The following is a 12,685-nucleotide window of genomic DNA, read 5'->3' on the forward strand; positions in this document are numbered from 1 at the left end:
GGACCATTATTTGTGTCGAGTTCCCAGAAATCATTTGAAATCAAATCACAAGACATTTCTTAGCGCAGTCGATTAGATATGGGAAATGTAGCCTACTGAATTTTCTTCAACTTTCCAGATATGATTGAGTGCTAGCGCAATGTACTTGGATGCAGTTCCTCAAATGACATCTTTCAGTGTCAATAATACTTAGAGATTTTCCTGACCAGGTAACATGATGGGGGAAAACACTTCTAGCCCTAGTACACCTTTTGGCTAACATTCATACTTGGCAATCACTATGCAGGCCAATGCAAACTGTATTATGTTCCATAAAGACAGCCACCCAACCATATGCAATATAAACCATGATATTGAGGTAATTGCAGTTGAGTTATATTAGTAGCAAGTAAGGCAATATTATATTAGTTATACAGCACAAAGGGAGGCTACAAAATTATGGCATGATTGTAGAAAAGCATCTTTTTATTAGAAGGAAAACAATCAGTCACTTCCAAGATGGCTTCACTAATTACTAGTAGATTGCACTGCATTATGCTCACTCATCCTCCAGAAACATCTCAAAATTAAGTGCTACAGTACAACATTTCCTCCTTCCTCCGCTTGCTTCCATTGCCAGGATTCAAACAGCTGGGGGGAAAAGAAAAGGGTGAATTTAAACATGAGACTATTGCAAATTCTAACAAAATACTGAGTTTTGGGTCATTCAAAGCAGCAAGAAGCAGAACATGTACAGACAAGTTGCTCCACTGGACATAGAAAGGCCCTCGTATGTGTTCAATTTAACAATCCTGTCCATCTAGTGCAATTAACTACCATAAAGAGTCAGCCGTCAGGCTTTACATGAGTTTTAATTAACACTGCACCACAACTTGACTTAGCACCACATTAACAATCATTTGCCCGTATCAAACTTGACAACAGGAACTAAAAGCAGAATTCAATAGTCATTGTTTTGATACTTAACATTATCTAGTCAAGCTAGGAAAATTCCCACAGCAAGCCTACTGGCCAATATAACTGCTATTGTTTTCTGACTACCATGAGAACATCATGCATTCACATTCAAAGGCGATAAGTCACAATCGGCATGCAGATGTTTCATCCAAATGCAGAGATCACAGTTGTCTACAGAGAGGGAGAAGGGACAAAAATCTAGAAAGAAAAAGGACAAATGAGTCAACAGGTAGCCCATTTATAGAGCGGGATGGAAATCGTATCAATAGGAACATAAAAATAGTGTTGGTTAACAGGAACTAAATATACATCGGTATGAGAGGTACTTTTCGTTTGTGGCTATGCTCTAGAAAAAAAAGGCATGCTTTCAGTTTCACTAACCAAAGAACATCAATGCACACCAAGTGTCAAAGTACAAGAGTCAAGTAGATTACTCAGAAATTAATTGACTGACATTTGCATCATCTAGCCCCGTCATTCATTTTTCAAACTAATGAGGACACATCACATTAAGATGTATTACATTAACTGTAATGCATTTTTAAATCACGTCCATATTTCCTACAGCTTGCTCAATTTAATCCAAGTACAAGGACCATCACAATGAAGCTACATTTCCACCAAAATGTATACCTGACCCAAGGGGGACGTTACACTTGTACAGACCATTATAAAATCAGCTACTCTCTGTAGTTTCCGGGGAAAGTCCCAGTAGAGGAGCGCATTCAAATACAAGTAAACCCCACCAGAAAGTAGAGCTGTAGAGAACGGAGCACAGACTAGTCCCGAGGAGGAGAGTTGGAAAGCTAGACAAAAGGAGCACGGACCAGAGTCCTGAGAGTGAAGAAGCGACTGAAGTGGAAGGGAGCTTAGACGAAGAGCACCAGGTCTTTACAGGGGGCGGCTGTGGCCGAGGAGAAGGCGGCGAGGATGGAGGCGAAGACGACGTCGGGGGACTGGGCGGCGTTGACGGCCTTGTGCAGGCCGCGGGCGCTGTAGTACTTGACTAAGGGCACTGTCTGCCGGTGGTAGGCCTCCAGCCGCGAGCGCAGCGTCGACGCGTTGTCGTCGCTGCGGCGCATCAGCGGCTGCCCTGTCACCTGATGGGGGACAGAGAGAGAAGACATTAGGGTTCATATGACTGAAAAGCACCATATTGGTTTCTCTCCCGTTATTTATTTCTCTTTTCCTCCCTACACTTTCAGTGTTCACAGATCTATACAAATTTGATAGGTTTAAGAAATATGGTGAGGGCTCCCTCTAGCCCTCCAGATGGTCAAGTGCATCTTCTACCATATTAATTACCTCCTATCCAGTCCTTTCGGATCTATGATGAACACAGAAGGGCTTGTGAAGGCCTTGAGCGGTGTCAAAGATTTCCAAGCCAGTTGCACCGACTACAACCCTTTTGATTTTTGTGTTGAAAGCCATTTCTGTGCTGAGCATATGTAACAAGAGCGCAAAGCCACCTGCACGGAGAAACTCCTAGCCAAGGGATTTTGTGTCACAACACTTGTGAAAGAGTGTTTGTTTGCAAATGAGCCACTACATTCTTCATATGAATGACACACACTTCTATAAGAACACACTCGTTAAAAGTGAATATTTGCTCAAACACTGAGCGGGCACACACTTTTTGAAGTGCAAATTGACCCAGAAACATTTGAAAACATGTGATTAGAGGATTATTCAACCAGCTTCCTCTGGGTTCTACAATAGAAGTAGGGTTTCCAGACTCAGAAAGGGGGACGGTCGGCAAGGTACTTACGTCATCCTTCATGGGCTCTTTGGGTGGATTGAACTCCTCGTGGTAGGAGCGACCACTGGGCTGGTGAATTAGTCTGAGGGGGCAGAAGGTTAGTGGGCCACATGGTTTAACACCATTTCAACAACAGTCCTCCAGCAAGCCCAACCACACTGCCGTTGGCCCAATTCAACATTTTACACCACATAATGGCCACACAAAGGACCCCTTTTGACATGCGAATGTAAACATTTGGAATGGACTATAGGCACATTATTTCCTCTGTATGAATCCGTGTCCTCAATACAGATCACTGTTTGTTGTGGATTAAGGAGGCATTGCTCCATTTCATGACAATTTCTCCAACAAATGGTCTATAATAACTGGCTCAAACCACAGGTCATCGCAGCACGTCGCACCCTCTCTTCTCCCGCTATACAATATTTGGTCCTACCTGCCACAGATTCTGCGCACCAGTAGGGAGTCATCGACGGAGAACTCAATCACAGAGTCCAGCTTCTCTGTGCGTTTCTCCAGCAAGTCATCCAGCTAGAAGAGAGAGACTCATGAAACATGGGAGCAGGGAGGAAACAGGTTCATATGCCCAGTGATATAGTCGAGGGTAAACGCAGTTTACACATCATTTTCATTTTGCGCGACAGTTAACCCACCTTTTGCATAAAAATGCATTGAAAGTGTAGGAAGCACTCCTTTTTTTCCCCGCGACCAGCAATCGGTTTAACCACTACATCACTGCATATGCTTGATTAACAGCAAGAGACACTTTTGCTCTGGGAATTGACAGCAAAAATAGAGTCAGGCACCAAGGAATCCTCACCATCTCTGCTTGTTTCACTGTGCGGGGAAATCCGTCCAATAGGAACCCCTTCTTACAGGGAGGCGTGTCCAGGTTATTTTCTATGAGTTCTACCACCATCTCATCACTGACCTATGAGTAAGTTGACAGTGATGAGCAGTGAGACAAAAATGGCATGAGAACACACAAGTGGGACAGAGGTCCAAGTAAACCGGTCTCAGATTACCACTAAGCTACAGAACCAGTGACACAAAACAGATTCATTCCTATTAAAATGAGCAGAGACACATTCAGAACTAACATATGAACACATCTTACCAGTTTCCCGGCATCCATGGTCTCCTTGAGCCTCTTGCCGAGCTCAGAGCCAGAGGCCACCATGGCCCTCAGCATGTCCCCCGTGGCCAGATGACACACACAGTACTGCTCTGCCAACCGAGGAGCCTGGGAGGGAGGGGGATTATTGGCATTAAGCCTAATGTTGCAAAGGCAACAAGGGTAGCATTTATGTAGCCATGTCTCATGTTTCAAAAGTGTAACTTGACAACTCTGAAGAGAAGAACAGCAACACATTTCCATCCCCCAACATGTCAAACTAATACAACAGGCGGGAGTCCTTCAAGGCATTCAAGTCGTGCTGAATCTTAATAGTTGATCGCATCATCCCTCCAGCCTCCACCCATGACATGAGACTAATGTCTAGATGTATGTGGGGAGGGCATGGGACACTTCTGGAAAAACAAACGTGGGTTGAATAATTAAATGCCATAGCACACGCAGTACAGTTGTTTCAAGGAGACAATCGTGTTGCCATTTTGTTTTTCAATTTCACAGTGATGTTCAGGTTGCGCCACAACTGAGAGCTAAAGACAAAACCCCCAAGGGACAAAATACTTAAGAGCTTCCAAGCCAGACCACAAGTACAGTGCCTTCAGAAAGTATTCATACCCCTCGACTTATTCCACATTTTGTTGTGTTACAGGCTGAATTCAAAATGGATTAATATATATTTTTAATCTCACCCATCTACACACAATACCCCATAATGACACAATGTTTTTTAGAAATGTTAGAAAATGTATGGAACTGAAATATCTAAATGACATAAGTACTCATACCACCGAGTCAACACATGTTAGAGTCCCCTTTGGCAGCGATTACAGCTGTGAGTCTTTCTGGTTAAGTTTAAGAGCTTTGCACACCTGGATTGTACAATATTTGCCCATTATGCTGATCAACATTCTTCAAGCTCTCAAGTTGGTTGTTGATTACTGCTAGACAACCATTGTCAAGTCTTGCCATAGATTTTCATGCAGATTTAAGACAAAACCATAACTGAGCAACATTCACCGTCTTCTTGGTAAACAAATCCAGTGTATATTTGGCCTCATTTTAGAAAATGAAAATTCATATCCCAGTGTCTGCTAGAAAGCAGACAACCTGGTTTTCCCTGTGCTTAGCTCCATTCCGTTAACTTTTTTTTTAAATCCTGAAAAACTCCAAGCCTTAATGATAACAAGCATAACATGATGCAGCCACCACTATGCTTGAAAATATAGATAGCGGTACTCTAAGGTGTTGTATTTGACCCAAACGTAACACTGTCTATTCAGGACTAAAGGTGAATTGCTTTGCCACATTTTTTGCAGTATTACTTTAGAGCTTTGCTTCAGAATATTTGTATTTTCACTGTCAATTAGGTTAGTATTGTGGAGTAACTACAATGTCAATCCATCCTCAGTTTTCTATCATAGCCATTAAATGCTAACTGTTTGCAAGTCACCATTGCCCTCATGGTGAAATCCCTGAGCGACTTCCTTCCTTTCCAGCAACTGAGATAGGAAGGACACCTGTATCTTTGTAGTGACTGGGTGTATCCAAAGTGTAATTAGTATACTCAATGTCTTTTTAAAAATATTATTATTATTTATTTATATTGTTACCCAGATACCAATAGGTGCCCTTCTTTCCGATGCATTGGAAAACCTCCCTGGTCTTTGTGGTTGAATCTGTGTTTGAAATTCACTGCACGACCTTACAGAATTGTATTTGGGGGGTACAGAGATGAGGTAGTAATTTAGAAAGCATGTTAAACACATTTTTACCCCTGAACTTATTTAGGCTTGACATAACAAAGGGGGTGAATACTTAGAATCAAGACATTCCAGCTTCTCAATCAATCAATTTTTTTAAGAATGTCAAATAAAACCATCCACAGGCCAGCCCCCAGTTGGGGGAACCCCGTCATAAGGTATTATGCATCAGCCATTGACCCCCAAAAAACTCTTAAAATCACTTTTAAAAACTCAGGCTGTAACAACCAAATAGGGGTGTGAATACTTTCAGAAAGCACTGTGTCTGAACGCCCTACAGTACTTTAACCAGCCTGTGCAACCCAAAAAAATGGTAGTGTTTTATAAGGCAATGCTGTGCAGCTATCCAGCCACTACAGCAAGGAATTACAGACGTCCCCAACTTCGGTCCTGGGAAGCTGCAGGTGTGCCAGCTTTTGTTCCAGCCCAAACACATTTCAAACAAAACCCTGAACAACCTATTGTTCTCCCGGACCAGAGACTCCCAGAAACTAAATAACAATTACACTGAGCTTATTGACAGGGAAGTCAATAGTCTACACGTTCATTGAACCTGGTTAGATCAAATGAAAGTAGTTGGCTCTGGCCAGCTGGAGAGTATTAGCATACAGTCACCTAATGGGACTTTGAAAGTCATAGTTCAAAGGGCTCTTCATACAATGTGCCAAAGTGTTGCAAGTTCACAAATCAAACTGGTCAGTACCAGATTACGTTAGTTCGAAGGGAAATGGCTACATTCAATTTAACAAGTGCTCATAACTTGTTAGCTAGGCTAGCTAACTACAACTTGCATTATACTTCCTTATCCGTCTGATCTAGAAACCCAATTCATTACACGAAACTTGGGAAAGCCAGCCATCTATGCAAGCCAATTCAGAATTAACTTCAGGACAAGGTGTATACAGTTAGGTGGCAGTGTCGGCCATGCGGTCTCCTATTCCTGCACTTCGCATAACTCACTCACCTGTGTTCCTTTCCCAGCACCAGGGGGTCCGAGAAGGATTGCCCGAATTCCCTTTTTTACGTCGGACACTGCATCGTTCAACTGCATGCTGGGGGCCATGTTCACTTTAACCGTCCTTGCGCCACTTTTGTTATCTGCCAACTCGGCCACGAAAGGAAGTGTCAGCGACTTATTCCTTGCTGTGTAGGATTAAAGCCCACCCCTTATTAGACAATACTTCCCTCTCATTGGTCATTAGATGGCTCAGTCAAGCGTCCTACACGCTGATTTGCTGAAACAGTAAGCAAATTTCTTGATATAACATCCGGGTTTTGCACATGCAATTACGGATGTTCTTTGGTGAGGGACCATAGAGATGTAAATTAACATTGTTATTCGTTATACAGTTAGACAAATCTCTATTATTAATATTAATGGTATATTATTATTATTTATTAATTAAGTCATATTATGGTTTCATTTGTCGGGAATTATTACAACAAGTACTGAATGCTGTGTGTAGAGGTGGCAGAGGAGGCTCAGGGACTGTTCTTAACCACTGCCAAGATGTGGACCCTTTTCATTAGCCGTGGCATCACCCAGCTGGGCGCAAAATGTTCGCCAATGGAGGACCAGTACCTACGGAGAAGCAGGTCCTATGGAGGATCTGACCGTGGAGAAGCAGATGTGGTGCACTGACGAAGCGCTCCGTGTCTGTTTGTCAGACTATTTGTTTCTCTCTGGCTCTACCGTCGATGCACCCCCTTCTGAAGCTGCAGTGCCTTTTCAATCCAAACAGCCTCAACTCCCAACCTTTCATTCGAATCCAAATTGAGACATTCAATCTCCATTTGTTGTTCGTTTGTTTAGATTTTATTCGCTTTGAGATTGTTTTTTGTAAAGAAAAGCGCCATAAATAAATAATAATAGGTATCATTATTAACATTGTTATTTGTGTCTAAATATAGGCATTTGTTATATATACAGTTGAAGTCGGAAGTTTACATACACCTTAGCCAAATACATTTAAACTCAGTTTTTCACAATTCCTGACATTTAATCCAAGTTAAAGTTCCCTGTTTTAGGTCAGTTAGGATCACCACTTTATTTTAAGAATTTGAAATGTCAGAATAATAGTAGAGAGAATGATTTATTTCAGCTTTTATTTATTTTGTCACATTCCCAGTGGGTCAGAAGTTTACATACACTCAGTTAGTATTTGGTAGCATTGCCTTTAAATTGTTGAACTTGGGTCAAACGTTTTGGGTAGCCTTCCACAAGCTTCCCACAATAAGTTGGGTGCATTTTGGCCCATTCCTCCTGACAGAACTGGTGTAACTGAGTCAGGGTCCCATGACGGTGTGGTCCCATGGTGTTTATACTTGCATACTATTGTTTGTACAGATGAATGTGGTACCTTCAGGCATTTGGAAATTACTCCCAAGGATGAACCAGACTTGTCGAGATCTACAACAACAAAAAATCTGAGGTCTTGGCTGATTTCTTTCATGATGTCAAGCAAAGAGGCACTGAGTTTGAAGGTAGGCATTGGAATACATCAACAGGTACACCTCCAATTGACTGAAATGATGTAAATTAGCCTATCATAATTTTCTGGAATTTTCCAAGCTGTTTAAAGGCACAATCAACTTAGTGTATCTAAACTTCTGACCCACTGGAATTTAATTATAAGTGAAATAATCTGTCTGTAAACAATTGTGGATTTTTAAAAAATTGTATTTTTAATTTCACCTTTATTTAACCAGATTAGCTAGTTGAGAACAAGTTCTCATTTACAACTGCGACCTGGCCAAGATAAAGCATAGCAGTGTGAACAGACAACAACACAGAGTTACACATGGAGTAAACAATAAACAAGTAAATAACACAGTAGAAAAAAAATCTATATACATTGTGTGCTAAAGGCATGAGGAGGTAGGTGAATAATTACAATTTAGCAGATTAACACTGGAGTGATAAATGATCAGATGGTCATGTGCAGGTAGAGATACTGGTGTGCAAAGAGCAGAAAAGTAAATAAATAAAAACAGTATGGGGATGAGGTAGGTAAATTGGGTGGGCTATTTACCGATGGACTATGTACAGCTGCAGCGATCGGTTAGCTGCTCAGATAGCAGATGTTTAAAGTTGGTGAGGGAGATAAAAGTCTCCCACTTCAACGATTTGTGACTTGTGTCATGCACAAAGTAGATGTCCTAACCGACTTGCCAAAACTATAGTTCGTTAACAAGAAATTTGTGGAGTGGTCAAAAACAAGTTTTAATGACTCCAACCTAAAACGTCCGACTTCAACTGTAAATGGTTGTTTTTGTAGGCAAAAAGGTTGTTCAAATAATAATTTACCAACTAACAAGGAAACCAACAAACTTCTATCAAAACCATAATCTTTCTCTAAATTAAGATACATACTATTAATCAAACTAATCAGATACCTCATGTAGTTCAGCTACATGTCTATAAGAGAAAGAGCTGTGTGGATGTAAACGATGACCAACGACATGAATAGGCCTACCACTTAACAATTGATGGGGCGGCAGGTAGCCTAGTGGTCAAAACATGGTTAAAACTATCATTTTGATCTCGTGGTCATGGATGGTCTCATTCCTCCATCACCACACCTCAGCTGTTTACCAAAAAATACCAAGATTTCTTCTATAAAATTATATTGACGGCATAATACTGAGGGGTGCGCCAACTCGGACAGGAAGATCACGTCAGTGACTCAACCCACTCAAGTGACGCACCTCTCTCAGGGACAACATGAAAGAGCACCAGTAAGCAAGTGACTCGCCATAATAGGGTTTGAGGCAGAGAATCCCAGTGGATAGAGGGGAACCGTCCAGGCAGAGGCTGCAATTGTGGTTCGTCGCTGCCATTGTGGTTCGTCATTCCAGTGCCTTTCCATTCACCTTCACACCCCTGGGCCAGACTACACTCAATTATAGGACCTGCTGAGGAGATGAATCTTCAATAAAGACTTAAAGTTCGAGACCGAGTCTGCATCTCTCATCTCTCATAGGCAGACCATTCCAGAAAAATTGAGCTCTATAGGAGAAAGCCCTGCCTCCAGCTGTTTGCTTAGAAATTATAGGGACAATAAGGACGCCTGTGTCTTGTGACCGTAGCGTACGTGTAGGTATGTACGGCAGGACCAAATCGGAGAGATAGGTAGGAGAAAGCCCATGTAAATCCTTGTAGGTTAGCAGTAAAATCTTGAAATCAGCCCTAGTTTAGTGCTTTATCCGGGTAGCCGGAAAGTAGAGCATTGCAGTGGTCTAATCTAGAAGTGACAAAAGCATAGATTAACTTTTCTACATCATTTTTGGACAAAAAGTTAAAGATTTTTGCAATGTTACGTAGATGGAAAAAAGCTGTCCTTGAAATACTATTGCTTTGTTCGTCAAAAGAGAGATCAGGGTCCAGGGTAACACCAAGGTCCTTCAGTTTTATTTGAGATGACTGTACAACCATCAAGATTAATTGTCAGATCCAACAGAAGATCTTTTGTATTGACTTTATTTGACAACCTACTGTATGTCAAAACATGTTTACTAAGACAAATGACTTTTCTCTGGGCACAGACATTAGTTCAACTTCTAGTTTTGATTTACATTTGGTTTAGTTGTTAACTAACCTTGAATTCAACATGAAAACAAATGCCGCCATGTAATTGGATTTAGGTTCAAAGTTGAGTGAAAAAAAGACGTTGATTCAATGTCATCACATAGGGGGCTATATTCTTGCCTGCCGAAATTCTTCCCCCACCTCCTTCGATCTTGGAACTGCAAGGCCTGGCATACTTCAGAATAATTTTGTTAGCGCATGTTGACCAGTAGTGCGTGCAAAAGAAAGCTAAATTAGAGTATAAAGAAACAAACTTTTATTTTAGAAACATTTAAGAAAATAACAAATATTAATCACAAAGTTAAGTTTGTTAACATTAAATAAGAAATACACATTTCAATCTTTGCATAAGATATAAAATGACAAATCAAATATAAAAAGACAACAAATATTGGGAAGCTGCAACAGCTCGACTGAACATTTTGTCCACTTTTTCTGGAAAGTTTTCCAGGTGATACCGTCACCTGGAACTCAAGGCTAACCTAGTCCTGACAGGCAGCGCAGACTTAATCCTCCAATGATGGGATAGTTTTCATACAAGACTGGTGGAGCCTTCGTGGGCAGCGGTCACAACCAGTTTTCAGTTTTCACCAACAAAACGATGTTTAACTTAACATTCTAATTCGCAAGTATACAACGACACAGCTATAATATAATTTGACAGTTCTGTTTTGCCTTTTAGACAGTATACTTTTAGTAGGTACATTACTGATACTCTCATACTTACTTTCAAGGCATAGACCCAACAAGAAGTAACATCTTGTCGGCATGGGTGAGGAAGGGTACCACATGCTCATCTGGAGATATTACACCCCTTCTCTCTCAGAAATGATCTAAACGACCCCAGGCCAAGTGTTCATAAAAGTACAGCATTTTGAAACCCTTTATTGATTACAATATAGAGATTAATAACAGAGGGGAATCTGAGAATGCAGAGATTCCAGCAGGGTGTGAGTTGAAGTAGTCAAATCTGGAGCTGACAAGGGCTGGAATGTAAATGACGTGATCATCTCGTATTATCTAACATCTGAGAATGGGCATGCATTCCCTCGGATGAAGAGCCTCTCCATCTTGTTGATTATGTGCTGTCATCCAGGTGGAAATGTCACCTGCATATCTGATGTAGGAAAAGAGGGAAAAAAGAGGGAAGTTGAGTTTCCTGTGAATATGTTTATGTATATGTACTGTACACGTGTGTATGTATGTTTATTTTAATTTCTATGATTATTATCATTATTTTGTTTTGTGGTTGAGGGGTGGGGGGGGAGGTTGATGGGGATGGGGATGGTGGTGCTGGGGGTGTCCTATTGAGGGCGAAGGGACCTATTGGGGAGGAGATTCTTCATGGAGGCACATTCAGTCATAGTTTTGCTTATATTATTATACATTAAAATATATTTTTTATATTATAACAGTTTACTGTGATTATGGATATGCACTCATGTTGACTTATGTATTTGAACTTTCTTTTTTGCCAAGAGTACACATTATTTATTTATTATCATTATTTTAATATTACTACTGTACCTAAAAAAAAATGTAGAAAAAGCCTTTAGAGGGAAAAGCATGATGGGATGGGGGATTGAGGGATGGGTATTCTGAAGTGTGCCAGGCCTTGCAGTCCCAAGATAGAAGAGGAGGGGGGAGAATTTCGGCAGGCAAGAAAATAGCCTTGCTGAACCCCCCCCCCCCGCCCCCCCTTCTAATTTCCTTAATTTCTGGGCTAGTCAAATACTTTCTGTGGCACACACTACTAGCATGAGCTACCAACAATGATTCTGAAGTGTGCCAGGCTTGCAGTCCCAAGATAGAAGGGGATGGGGGAGAATTTCAGCAGGCAAGAAAATTGCAAGCAAGTGGCAAGAGTGATTGAGGGGACAAATTGATTTTGTGGAAAGTGGGGAAAGAAATAAGCTGTGTTCTGATACCCTGCATCATTTCACCTAATGCATTTAAAAGCATTGGATTGGTGCAAGCATAATGGTGAGACATTCCACCACAGCACAAGACCACTGAACGACCCCAGGCCAAGTGTTTTCTTTCCTAACCCCCTGTATTATTAGAATATTGTGAATACCTTTTCAAAGTGGACAGGAATTTGCTGGCTTCTTGCCTTCCTTGAGTTTGTGATCAACTACACTGGCAAGAAAAAGTATGTGAACACTTTGGAATTTCCTGGATTTCTGCATAAATTGGTCGTAAAATTTGATCGGATCTGTTTAAACTAATAACACACAACAAATTATACGTTTTCATGTCTTTATTGAACACATTATGTAAACATTCACACTGCAGGGTGGAAAAAGTATGTGAACCCTTGGATTTAATAACTGGTTGACCCTCCTTTGGCAGCCATAACCTCAACCAAATGTTTTCTGTAGTTGCGGATCAGACCTGCACAACGGTCAGGAAGAATTTTGAACCATTCCTCTTTACAAAACTGTTTCAGTTCAGCAATATTGTTGGGATGTCTGGTGTGAACCGTT

General features: G+C 41.1%; 1 protein-coding gene across 2 annotated transcripts; it reads right to left on the bottom strand.

Moving 5' to 3' along the window:
• Positions 1–439: 439 nt before the first annotated feature.
• On the bottom strand, positions 440–6,783 carry LOC109903669 (adenylate kinase 2, mitochondrial). Of its 2 annotated transcripts, none has more exons than XM_020500533.2 (7): positions 6,576–6,783; positions 3,837–3,962; positions 3,540–3,650; positions 3,156–3,250; positions 2,726–2,798; positions 1,853–2,057; positions 440–630 (listed from the first exon to the last, which is right to left on the bottom strand). In XM_020500533.2, exons 1-7 carry the CDS (start codon positions 6,672–6,674, stop codon positions 623–625), a joined length of 717 nt encoding a protein of 238 aa, XP_020356122.1. In that variant the 5' UTR covers positions 6,675–6,783; the 3' UTR covers positions 440–622. The 2 variants fall into 2 exon arrangements, with proteins under 2 accessions (XP_020356122.1, XP_020356121.1); XM_020500532.2 differs by having other exon boundaries at positions 1,785–2,057.
• Between the last annotated feature and the right edge of the window lie 5,902 nt (positions 6,784–12,685).

The sequence above is a fragment of the Oncorhynchus kisutch genome, linkage group LG14 (assembly GCF_002021735.2).
Source record: "Oncorhynchus kisutch isolate 150728-3 linkage group LG14, Okis_V2, whole genome shotgun sequence".
Lineage (NCBI taxonomy): Eukaryota > Metazoa > Chordata > Actinopteri > Salmoniformes > Salmonidae > Oncorhynchus > Oncorhynchus kisutch.